We start from the raw sequence: 14,030 nt of genomic DNA, 5'->3' as shown, positions 1-14,030 counted from the left end.
TGGAGCCCTGGCCACATTCTTGGCCTCCTCTCGTATGTGTCATATTATATATGACGATTTTTCAGTACCAATTTAACTCCAAACTCCCAACATTTCAGCAGACAGGTGAAATGGGTGGGCAGGATCAAAGGGACCAATTGCCACATCATCTATCATTGGTTAATGGCTATCTACCTATTATTGGCTAATAGTGATCATTGGCTATTTCCATCTTGAGAGAGGATGCCCAAGCTCTGAGAATATGTGGTATCAGAACCTATGTTGGAAGATTCAGAAAAATCCAGTGCATGGCTTTCCAATTCATTCTTTGTCCCATTACCAAAATAGATGCTTCCCTTCCTTTTATAAGAGCCTGGTGTTAGGACAAACTTTTATTGAATATAATTTGTTTAGGCAGGATTTCCATAAATTTTCTACTATTACTTCTTTATTTATTTTAGTAGCCAAATGAAACACAATTCTTAAAACTTCATTTGTTTCCCAATTTTGGCAAAGTGTTTTTTTTTAACTTCCCAATCTTAATATGTGACCCAGCTCCCTCTCTCTTCTCTTGTTGCTAACATGTTATACTTGCCTATTGTTGTTTCCCGATTTCCTAATTCCCTATCTTACATTCTTAGTAATATGTGGATTATTGAAAATGTTGATAGTGATTTTAATTCAAATGAACAGGCTCTTAATATCCCTCATAAGAAAGGTACACATACACAATTTTATCTATCACTTCAGAGGTCAGAGCCACCTTCAAGCTTATGTTTGGATACGCTGAGATGCCAGACGCCCTGGGTTAACAATGTTGTGCATGGATAATTTTGCAACATTACAAGTTATTTTAAAGACAGAAGACTCTGAATCAGGGAAAATTAATTACTCTTCTTCTAAGTTGAGAACTTGGTGTTTTATCAAATGACCTGTGGCCTACATACCTCATCAATAAAATGAGGTGATATTTTCACTTGGTGTGTGTATTCTTCTTAGCTCCAATTATTAAAGGTTCCATAATTCCAATTGCTAAATGGTGTTAATTCATAACTCTGTACTATTCAGTAATATATCTTATCCTTCTATAGACATTTGAAATTCCATGCTTTGAACTTTTAAGAATACCGTAGGGATGGCCACAGAATATGTATATTCATCAGAGAATGATCATATTATTGTATCTTAGGTCAGATAGATGATAGCTTGATAGATAACTAGCTGGCTAGCTAGCTAGCTAATTAGGTAGATAGATAGATATGTAGATAGATCAATCATCAAAACAGGGAAGCAGTGAATTAATAATTGCAATGTTCTAAAATCTTTTTTTTTTTTTTTTGTGGTATGCGGGCCTCTCACTGTTGTGGACTCTTCCGTTGCGTAGCACAGGCTCCGGACGCACAGGCTCAGCGGCCATGGCTCACGGGCCCAGCCAATCCGCGGCTTGTGGGCTCTTCCCGGACCGGGGTACGAACCTGCATCCCCTGCATCGGCAGGCGGACTCTCAACCACTGCGCCACCAGGGAAGCCCTAAAAATCTCTTAAATATTCTATTAAGATTAAGTATTTTATATATATTATCTAATTTGATCCTCATAAAATTTTGCGTGGTAGTACAATTTGATTTGATAGATGAAGAAATTTAATTTCAGAGAAATTGACATTCTTATAGTCATATAAACATGACTCAGTAAGTGGTGGAAATGGAATTCAGACCATGACCCATGACTCAGCATTTTCCACCAGCAAATTTACCTTAAAAAGAGTGTTTGATTAAAACAAACAAACAAAAATGTGAATAAGTAGTAAAACATGGGTTGTAATGTTTAATTTTAACACAGAATTTTTCAGTCAATTGTAGGTACGAAAACAGCATCCCATGTAATTACCTGAGGTGGAAGCAGGGGCAGTCTTATAAAGGCCAGAAGCATACTCAAGTCATTGCATCTCCTCTGCATGTCATATTTGACCCACATCATTAATGCATGGAAGATGGTTTCTTCATCGGGGACATTGACATCATCACTGGCCAGGAGTTTATGGAGCTCCTCAGCTGGAAGCAGTAAAAACTCTTGATTTCTCATAACTTCCATTATGTTTTCCTACAGGGAGAAAAGAGCTTGGCATAAATTCGACCTTGGTTTTATTTAGCTAGCACAGCACCTCAGAAAGAAATGAGAAAAGTAGTCATCAACCTTTGTTCTCATTATACCATAATCCTTGAGACTTAATCCTTCAGAAACTAAAAGCTGTTAAGATGAAAGCATTGTAATTGTAATTGAAGTGTAAATGTATCCAAGACAGCACAGATCTTGTAATAACTGGAGGATTATAATGTTGAGCTTTGTTTTGCAGGCAGAATATAAAGTGATTAAACGTTCAAGTTTCAAGAGGACTGCTAGGTAAAATTTGGTGAATATTAAAAGAATAGAATTTCAACTTTTAAAAAACTTGACTACATATACATCAATCAGAAAGTGGGAATAAAATTACACAGAAGTAACACTGTAAGATGCATCATTGTTTATTCAGAAAGGGAAAAAGAGAAGAGGTAGGCCATAGGTATCACAAAATCCCATATGTTTCACCCTTTTATTATCTCTCAAACCTCCCTCTTTAATTCAGAGTCCCATTTGTTTTCTTGCAGATTGCTGCCATACTCACCTAGTTACTCTGCCTGATTCTACCCTTAGCTTCTCTACTTCAATGTGCCCATGGCACTACTCTAAAGTTTTTGTTTCATCTTGCTTTTTTTTTTGTTCAAATCTTTTGGTTAAACACACTGGTTCTTCACAATCTGACCTCTTCCTTATTCTAACACTTCATTTCCAAACTTACTGGCACATCAGCCACAAAATTACTCTACCTTCATTTTGCCTTATCCTCACTCCATTGCTTAAAATGACTATTAGCCACCTTGTTTTCCTAATTTGTGTCATTTTCAAGATTCAATTCAAAAATTAAATATGGATAGGATATATATATATATATACATACATATATATATATACATATATATATATATATATATAAAATATATATATATATATATATATATATATATATATATATATATATCCGGTGTTCTCTGTTCACTCCCATTTGATTTGGCTGCCTCACCTTCTATTCATGCACAGTGCATGCTGTTTACATCTATGACACAGCAGTTACCAAACTGCTACCTAATCTTTGGTGCACTTAGGAATCTTATCACAAGCTTTAAGCTCCTTGAGACAAAGACTTTGACATTTAACCTTTCATATCTAGATTCTGGACATAGCAGGTGAACAGTACTTGTTGAATAGATATATTGATCCTTGTAGAGAAGAATAGATTTTGGAAATAGTACAGAGCAGTGCAGTGTTTTTCAAACACTTTTAAAAAACTACTTGTCAAAAATCTTCTTACATTTCATCACAAAGTTTTCTGTGTCTGATAAATGGTTAGAGGAGACAGAGATTTGACTGTTGGCCTTCACTTGTGTTCCACCTTCTTCTGTGTCGCCTGAGACAACTCCAAGGAATATATAACTAAGGCTTCTCAGATGGTAGCTTTAAAGCCACAGTTGTGGCAGAAATCTCAGTAGGATGGTTATTTTAGGGTAAACCTGAAGTAGAGTGGGACTAGATCTCTTCCCCAAAGGGCATTGTGACTATGCTAAAACATAGCAGAAGAGTCAGCAAGTGCCCATTAATCTGTATGTCAGAGCAGATTCAAACCCGTTTTCTGAAGAGACACTTGACCTATGTTATGACTGTATCCTTAGAAATGAATCCAAGGCTTGAAGTGCCTTCAGCTTTCACAAAAGCAGTCAACTTTACTTTTAGGTCATTGGTTATTTTCTTTACCTTTAAATGACATCACATAATAGCTGATTTCATGAATTTTTTTTCACCCCCTGTGTTTCTTCTGTGTCTAATACGGTGCTGTGTAAATTATAGATGTCCAATAGCTATTTACTTAATGAATGAACTGTGTGCCCTGAGATTTAGTGCCACCAAATTTCTCTAAAGAGCTACAATAAGATAAAGAAGTTTTTGAAGAATCTTTAAAGGACTTTTTGTCCATCTATTTTTCCAGTTATTCAAAAATCTATGTGTCTATTAAACTACACACAGAATTATATAGCTAGACCATCAGTATATAGCAAGGGGTACCATAAAAAAGCAGCTCTATGAAACTGTCAACAGTGTCTATCATAAAGATATTGTTCGAGGCATATTTCATTATATTTTACAGTGTTCTCTTTATGATGACCCTTGGGAGAAATTTCTTTTAGGTTTTAGTAGCAGGAATAATTGCACTTCTCCTGAGTAAATTGGTTTGCTTTTATCATGGATGTTGTAAATTATGAAATTGATCAGATTTCTCTTTTTATTTGGCCTCTAGAAAACTTAGAGTCAAATTGAAATCTAGCTGATAGGAAGGCTATAGCCTTTTATAATTTGATTTCTTTTTCAGACAGTTCTGACAATAGCTTCATTTAATATCACTACAGCAGATTTTCTTTTTTCTTCTTTTATTCTTGCACCTAATTTAGATTATATTCTTATAATTTTGTATCTTTATAAATTATACTACATCTTTTGGAAACAAGCAATGTTGTTTGTAGATATTGCTATAAATAAACTGGGCATTAGAAGACAGTATCAGATATTACTGAATCTATCGCACTGATGCATAGATTATATTGCCTTTTTTTTCTTTATATACGTTGGAGTTCTAAAGGTCCCTTAGCTCTTTTTTCTTTTTTTCTCCATCAAGTCTCCTTTGAATGATATCTTGCCTAATATTCCTGTGTTATTTGCAATCTAGCTTCTGGAAACTATTTTATTTTCATTATATTTTATTCACTGAAGAATAAAAAATACCAATTCACACTAGTTTCCTTATACATAGCTAATTCCTTGTTGTCTGAGAAGATCAAGTAATGAGAAGCATCAAAACTCTTTGGCCTGTTTACTTTTTGTACAATACCTTTATTTTAAGTTTATTCAATCATTCATTCTACACAGACTTATTGAACACCTAATATTTGGTCCTGTATAATTGTAGTGAGGAGAACAAAATGGATGTGCATCAAAAATCTTACCACACATGCACCTAGACAATGTGCAAAGCCTAGAAAATGACTGTCATCAAGTCTGTAAAAGCTTGTTTTTCAAATGGACCTAGAATATTAGGTAGGAGTATAAATTAGAAAATAAGAAACAGAAAGAAATGTATTCTGACCGGGGAGACCATATGAACAAAGGCACATAATATGGTATGAAGTGCCATGTTGGGTATGTCAACTTGATTGACAATGAACGCAGAAAAAGTCATAGAAATTAATATTGAAAGTGTAATTTAGACCATATAATGGAATAAGTTTATTGTAAAACTTTAACAGTCTCTCCATTAAATGGGAATATCTGTGTACATACATCTTTTTTTTTTACATACATCTTTTACATATAGCTTGAAATATTCATTTTAAAGATTTTACCACCAAATTTAAGTTGCCATTGCATAAGATACAACATAAGACAATAATCCATATTAATTACATAAATAAAGACTAAAGTATACTATTTTTGCTACTTCATAATATTTTAAATAATTTTTCTAGCTATAAAAATTCATAGTTTTGTTTTATTCTAAGTAGACAGATATTACCATTTTTAATTATTATTTCCTGAATTTGACATAAATGTATTTTCTAATATTCATTTCCCTCTGTCTCTTAATTCTATTATTGTTTTTCCCTCATCTTATTGTTGCTAATATATCAAATAGCAGTAATTCATTTGATATTCCATTAGAAATTCATTTTTTTATACCATTTAAAAAGTTAGATAACAATTAATGGTAACATCAAGTCAAGGAAGATGTAAGTAAATTCCTTCAATTGTCACATTTTAGTTATTGGTTTAGTTTAAACTATGGATATTAAAATGTATTAATGATCAAGTAAGTTTAACATAAACTTTACTGTTGTTCACAACACATTATCTACTTATTATGGTTAACTCAAGGAAAACTCACTGCTGTGAAAGTCTACTGAGATAAAACCTATGTCTCACCATCTTGCACTTTGCAACTAGTGGTCAGTTAGAGGAACCTCTCAATCACTGTTTTAAGCATTATGGTGGGAAGGTTAATCCTTTGACAGACGAGTATAGAATCTCTGGCTTGATTTCAAATCACCAGAGGGTGTGGAATTTATTTAATTGTCATTTAAAAAGTTATTGGTTAAGAAGATGAATACTTAGGAAGCTCATATGTCAAATAAATGGAAAACTGAAAGGCAAGCCTAGGAATTGCTTACATCTTCTGGTTGAGGCATATTATCTAAGTATGAAAAATGTAAATTTTTGGTCTAAAGTTATAGGATTATAAAGTTATAATTCCATCAGCATCCTATGCCAGCAAAGCTTTGAGAGTTTCTGATACATGTATCATTCTACTATTGTCAGGAGATTGAAACATGCATCTCTTGACTCCTGAAGCAGTGTCTTTTCTGTTACAACATGTACTGGATTGAATAGTGTTTCCCAAAACTTCAAGTTCACTTGGAACCTCAGAATGTAACCTTATTCGGAAATGGGGAATCATTACAGATGTAATTACTTAAGGTCTTACTGGATTGGAGTGGGCCCTAATCCAATGGTGGGGTGCTTAGAGGAAAAAACTAGGAGAGATGTAGTCATACAGTGAGGAGAACCCCACGAGAAGACAGAGGAGACACAGGGGGAAGAAGGCCATGTGAAATTGGAGAGACAAAGATAAAAGTAATACTGACACAAGACTAAATAATGAAGAGAGCTTTACCTCCTCTTCCTCAAACTCACATGGTATCATCTTCCTGGACAGAGATTCTTCATAAAATCTAGTCAAATTATATTGAATATCAATGTCATTAGTGTACGTGAAGGTTAGAATAAAATCTTTCTTCAAAAAAGAGCTAGATTGCAACCCTTGTATAGTGGCTACATTTCCTCTTACCTGTACCATCATCTCTTTGATGACTGAAACTGGTCTTTTACCTGTATATATGTATTAAGCCAAATGGAAACTCATTTTCATAAGGCAGACCAAATAGGAGTTGTTTGTTCACTTTTTCTACTTTACTATAAGATTTTCATAGTAATTCTTTAAAGGACAAACTTCTAGTGTAGAGAAAGTTTCATTAGTAATCAAAAACTGAAAATCAAAATGAAAATAATATAGCACTTTAGCCTATTAAGGTTGCAGTGATTTCAAAACAATTATGAACAGTACTTCTGAAAGCATGAGTTGATATGCTACCTTTGAAAAGTGATTGTCATTGTGCATCATGACAATTTAACCCAAGAACTCCAGTTCTAGGAATCTTGCCATACATATATGAAGAAAAAGATATATATATATATATATATATATAAACACACACACATATATACACATGTGTATATATGTATATATATATATGCTCAATTATTCAATACAGCATTACTTAAAATAGTAAAAAATATAAAAAGCTAATAAATAAGTTTTCCCATCCCAAAAATTAAGTGAAAAATAAAATAACACAGTGAACAAATTTTCACAGAAATATAATAAAAAATTTCACAATTTGTATGAAAACACAAAAGACCCCGAATAGCAAAATCAATCTTAAGAAAGAAATATGGAGGGGGGACCTTGAAGATGGCGGAAGAGTAAGACACGGAGATCACCTTCCTCCCCACAGATACACCAGAAATACATCTACACGTGGAACAACTCCTACAGAACACCTACTGAACGCTGGCAGAAGACCTCAGACCTCCCAAAAGGCAAGAAACTCCCCACGTACCTGGGTAGGGCAAAAGAAAAAAAGAAAAAACAGAGACAAAAGAATAGGGACGGCACCTGCACCAGTGGGAAGGAGCTGTGAAGGAGGAAAAGTTTCCACACACTAGGAAGCCCCTTCGCGGGCGGAGACTGCGGGAGGCGGAGGGGGGAGCTTCGGTCCACGGAGGAGTGCACAGCAACGGGTGCGGAGGGCAAAGCGGGGAGATTCCCGCACAGAGGATCGGTGCCGACCGGCACTCACCAGCCCGAGAGGCTTGTCTGCTCACCCGCCGGGGCGGGCGGAGCTGCGAGCTGAGGCTCGGGTTTCGGTTTCGGACGGAGCGCAGGGAGAGGACTGGGGTTGGCGGCTTGAACATAGCCTGAAGGGGTTAGTGCACCACAGCTAGCCGGGAGGGAGTCCGGGGAAAAGTCTGCACCTGCCGAAGAGGCAAGAGACTTTTTCTTCCCTCTTTGTTTCCTGGTGCGCGAGAAGGGTTTAAGAGCGCTGCTTAAAGGAACTCCAGAGACGGGCGCGAGCCGCGGCTAAAAGCGCGGACCCCAGAGACGGGCGCGAGCCGCGGCTGAAAGCGCGAACACCAGAGACAGGCGGGAGACGCTAAGGCTGCCGCTGCCGCCACCAAGGGGCCTGTGTGCGAGCACAGGTCACTCTCCACACCCCTCTTCCGCGGAGCCTGTGCAGCCCGCCACTGCCAGGTTCCCGGGATCCAGGGACAACTTCCCCAGGAGAACACACGGCGGGCCTCAGGCTGGTGCAACGTCACGCCAGCCTCTACCGCCGCAGGCCCACCCCGCACGCAAGCCCCTCCCTCCCCCCGGCCTGAGTGCGCCAGAGCCCCCGAATCAGCGGCTCCTTTAACCCCGTCCTGTCTGAGCAAAAAACAGACGCCCTCCGGCGACCTACACGCAGAGGCAGGGCCAAATCCAAAGCTGAGTCCTTGTGAGCTGTGAGAACAAAGAAGAGAAAGGGAAATCTCTCCCAGTAGCCTCAGAAGCAGCAGATTAAAGCTCCACAATCAACTAGATGTACCCTGCATCTGTGGAATACCTGAATAGACAACAAATCATCCCAAATTGAGGAGGTGGACTTTCGGAGCAAGATTTATGATTTTTCCCCTTTTATCTCTTTTTGTGAGGGTGTATGTATATGCTTCTGTGTAAAATTTTGTCTGTATAGCTTTGCTTCCAAAATTTGTCCTAAGGTTCTATCCGTCCCTTTTTTTTTTTTTCTAAATAAGTATTTTTTAATTCAATAACTTTATTATACTTTATTTTATTTTTACTGTATCTTCTTTCTTTCTGTCTTTTTTCCTTCTTTCCCTCCTTCCTTCCTCCCTCCCTCCCTCCCTCCCTCCCTCCCACCTTTCTTTCCTTCTTGCCTTCTTTCCTTCCTTCCTTCCTTCCTTCTTTCTTTCTTTCTTTCTTTCTTTCTTTCTTTCTTTCTTTCTTCCTTCCTTCCTTCCTTCCTTCCTTCCCTCCTTTCCCTATTTCTTTCCTCATACTTCTACTAATTCTCTCTACTTTTTCTCCCTTTTATTCTGAGCCGTGTGGATGAAAGGCTCTTGGTGCTCCAGCCAGGAGTCAGGGCTCTGCCTCTGAGGTAGGAGAGCCAACTTCAGGACACTGATCAACAAGAGACCTCCCAGCTCCACATAATATCAAATGGTGAAAATCTCCCAGAGACCTCCATCTTAACACCAGCACCCAGCTTCACTCAACAACCAGCAAGCTACAGTGCTGGACAACCTATGCCAAACAACTAGCAAAACAGGAACACAACCCCACCCTTTAGCAGAGAGGCTGCCTAAAATCATAATAAGGTCACAGACACCCCAAAACACACCACCAGACGTGAACCTGCCCACTAGAGAGACAAGATCCAGCCTCATCCACCACAACACAGGCACTAGTCCCCTCCACCAGGAAGCCTACACAACCCACTGAACCAACCTTAGCAAATGGAGACAGACATCAAAAACAGCGGGAACTACGAACCTGCAGCCTGCAAAAAGGAGACCCCAAACACAGTAAGATGAGCAAAATGAGAAGACAGAAAAACACACAGGAGATAAAAGAGTAAGATAAAAATGCACCAGACCTAACAAATGAAGAGGAAATAGGCAGTCTACCTGAAAAAGAATTCAGAATAATGATAGTAAGGATGATCCAAAATCTAGGAAATAGAATGGACAAAAGGCAAGAAACAGTTAACAAGGACCTAGAAGAAATGAAGATGAAACAAGCAATGATGAACAACACAATAAATGAAATTAAAAGTACTCTAGATGGGATCAATAGCAGAATAACCGAGGCAGAAGAACGGATAAATGACCTGGAAGATAAAATAGTGGAAATAACTACTGCAGAGCAGAATAAAGAAAAAAGAATGAAAAGAACTGAGGACAGTCTCAGAGACTTCTGGGACAACATTAAATGCACCAACATTCGAATTATAGGGGTTCCAGAAGAAGAAGAGAAAAAGTAAGGGACTGAGAAAATATTTGAAGAGATTATAGTTGAAAACTTCCCTAATATGGGAAAGGAAATAGTTAATCAAGTCTAGGAAGCACAAAGAGTCCCATACAGCATAAATCCAAAGAGAAATACGCCAAGACACATATTAATCAAACTGTCAAAAATTAAATGCAAAGAAAGCATATCAAAAGCAGCAAGGGAAAAACAACAAATAACACACAAGGGAATCCCCATAAGGTTAACAGCTGATCTCTCAGCAGAAATCCTGCAAGCCAGAAGGGAGTGGCAGGACATACTGAAAGTGATGCAGGAGAAAAACCTGCAACCAAGACTACTCTACCCAGCAAGAATCTCATTCAGATTTGATGGAGAAATTAAAACCTTTACAGAAAATCAAAAGCTGAGAGAGTTCAGCACCACCAAACCAGCTTTACAACAAATGCTAAAGGAACTTCTCTAGACAAGAAACACAAGAGAAGGAAAAGACCTATAATAAAAAACCAAAAACAATTAAGAAAATGGGAATAGGAACATACATATAGATAATTACCTTAAATGTAAATGGACTAAATGCTCCCGCAAAAAGACACAGATTGGCTGAATGGATACAAAAACAAGACCCTTACATATGCTGTCTACAAGAGACCCACTTCAGACCTAGAGACACATACAGACTGAAAGTAAGGGGATGGAAAAAGATATTCCATGCAAATGGAAACCAAAAGAAAGCTGGAGTAGCAATTCTCATATCAGACAAAATAGACTTTAAAATAAAGACTATTAGAAGAGACAAAGAAGGACACTACATAATGATCAAGGGATCGATCCAAGAAGAAAATATAACAACTGTAAATATTTATGCACCCAACATAGGAGCACATCAATACATAAGGCAAATACTAACAGCCAAAACAGGGGAAATCGACAGTAACACATTCATAGTAGGGGACTTTAACACCCCACTTTCACCCACGGACAGATCTTCCAAAATGAAAATAAATAAGGAAACACAAGCTTTAAATGATACATTAAACAAGATGGACTTAATTGATATTTATAGGACACTCCATCCCAAAACAACAGAATACACATTTTTCTCAAGTGCTCATGGAACATTCTCCAGGATAGATCATATCTTGGGTCACAAATCAAGCCTTGTTAAATTTAAGAAAATTGAAATTGTATCAAGTATCTTTTCTGACCACAATGCCCTCAGACTAGATATCAATTACAGGAAAAGATCTGTAAAAAATACAAACACATGGTGGCTAAACAATACACTACTTAATAATGAAGTGATCACTGAAGAAATCAAAGAGGAAATAAAAAAATACCTAGAAACAAATGACAATGGAGACACAATGACCCAAAACCTATGGGATGCAGCAAAAGCAGTTCTAAGGGGGAAGTTTATAGCAATACAAGCCCACCTTAAGAAGCAGGAAACATCTAGAATAAACAACCTAACCTTGCACCACAAGCAATTAGAGAAAGAAGAACAAAAAAACCCCAAAGTTAGCAGAAGGAAAGAAATCATAAAAATCAGATCAGAAATAAATGAAAAAGAATGAAAGAAACAATAGCAAAAATCATTAAAAATAAAAGCTGGTTCTTTGAGAAGATAAACAAAATAGGTAAACCATTAGGCAGACTCATCAAGATAAAAAGGGAGAAGACTCAAGTCAATAGAATTAGAAATGAAAAAGGAGAAGTAACAACTGACACTGCAGAAATAAAAAAGATCATGAGAGATTACTACAAGCAACTCTATGCCAATAAAATGGACAATCTGGAAGAAATGGACAAATTCTTAGAAATGCACAACCTGCCAAGACTGAATCAGGAAGAAATAGAAAATATGAACAGACCAATCACAAGCACTGAAATTGAAACTGTGATTAAAAATCTTCCAACAAACAAAAGCCCAGGACCAGATGGCTTCACAGGCGAATTCTATCAAACATTTAGAGAAGAGCTAACACCTATCCTTCTCAAACTCTTCCAAAATATAGCAGAGGAAGGAACACTCCCAATTTCCTTCTACGAGGCCACCATCACCTTGATACCAAAACCAGACAAGGATGTCACAAAGAAAGAAAACTACAGGCCAATATCACTGATGAACAGAGATGCAAAAATCCTCAACAAAATACTAGCAAACAGAATCCAACAGCACATTAAAAGGATCATACACCATGATCAAGTGGGGTTTATTCCAGGAATGCAAGGATTCTTCAATATACGCAAATCTATCAATGTGATAAACCATATTAAAAAATTGAAGGAGAAAAACCATATGATCATCTCAATAGATGCAGAGAAAGCTTTTGACAAAATTCAACACCGATTTATGATAAAAACCCTGCAGAAAGTAGGCATAGAGGGAACTTTCCTCAACATAATAAAGGCCATATATGACAAGCCCACAGCCAACATCATCCTCAATGGTGAAAAACTGAAAGCATTTCCACTAAGATCAGGAACAAGACAAGGTTGCCCACTCTCACCACTCTTATTAAACATAGTTTTGGAAGTTTTAGCCACAGCAATCAGAGAAGAAAAGGAAATAAAAGGAATCCAAATCGTAAAGAAGAAGTAAAGCTGTCACTGTTTGCAGATGACATGATACTATACATAGAGAATCGTAAAGATGCTACCAGAAAATTACTAGAGTTAATCAATGAATTTGGTAAAGTAGCAGGATACAAAATTAATGCACAGAAATCTCTGGCATTCCTATATAGTAATGATGAAAAATCTGAAAGTGAAATCAAGAAAACACTCCCATTTACCATCGCAACAAAAAGAATAAAATATCTAGGAATAAACCTACCTAAGGAGACAAAAGACATTTATGCAGAAAATTATAAGACACTGATGAAAGAAATTAAAGATGATAAAATAGATGGAGAGATATACCATGTTCTTGGATTGGAAGAATCAACATTGTAAAAATGACTCTACTGTCCAAAGAAATCTATAGATTCAATGCAATCCCTATCAAACAACCACTGGCATTTTTCACAGAACTAGAACAAAAAATTTCACAATTTGTATGGAAACACAAAAGACCCCCAATAGCCAAAGCAATCTTGAGAACAAAAAACGGAGCTGGAGGAATCAGGCTCCCTGACTTCAGACTATACTACAAAGCTACAGTAATCAAGACAGTATGGCACTGGCACAAAAACAGAAAGATAGATCAATGGAACAGGATAGAAAGCCCAGAGATAAACCCACGCACATATGGACACCTTATCTTTGATAAAGGTGGCAGGAATATACAGTGGAGAAAGGACAGCCTCTTCAATAAGTGGTGCTGGGAAAACTGGACAGGTACATATAAAAGTATGAGGTTAGATCACTCCCTAACACCATACACAAAAATAAGCTCAGAATGGATTAAAGACCTAAATGTAAGGCCAGAAACTATCAAACTCTTAGAGGAAAACATAGGCAGAACACTCTATGACATAAATCACAGCAAGATCCTTTCTGACCCACCTCCTAGAGTAATGGAAATAAAAACAGAAATGAACAAATGGGACCTAATGAAACTTCAAAGCTTTTGCACAGCAAAGGAAAGCATAAACAAGACCAAAAGACAACCCTCAGAATGGGAGAAAATATTTGCAAATGAAGCAACCGACAAAGGATTAATCTCCAAAATTTATAAGCAGCTCATGCAGCTCAATAACAAAAAAACGAACTACCCAATCCAAAAATGGGCAGAAGACCTAAATAGACATTTCTCCAAAGAA

The 14,030-nt window shown here is 37.1% G+C and overlaps 1 protein-coding gene across 2 annotated transcripts in view; it reads right to left on the bottom strand.

Annotated features, from left to right (window-relative positions):
- The window catches only part of KLHL1 (kelch like family member 1), a 382,458-nt gene that overhangs the window by 142,623 nt on the left and 225,805 nt on the right, over positions 1-14,030 (bottom strand). For both annotated transcript variants that reach the window (XM_059996028.1, XM_059996029.1), the window contains one exon: positions 1,869-2,081. In XM_059996028.1, the coding sequence (XP_059852011.1) occupies positions 1,869-2,081 (213 nt within the window). The remainder of the gene's footprint in view (positions 1-1,868; positions 2,082-14,030) is intronic.

This window comes from Delphinus delphis, chromosome 18 (genome assembly GCF_949987515.2).
Source record: "Delphinus delphis chromosome 18, mDelDel1.2, whole genome shotgun sequence".
Classification (NCBI taxonomy): Eukaryota; Metazoa; Chordata; class Mammalia; order Artiodactyla; family Delphinidae; genus Delphinus; species Delphinus delphis.
The sequence above is the reverse complement of the archived record's forward strand: the minus strand, read 5'-3'. Positions and strand labels throughout refer to the sequence as shown.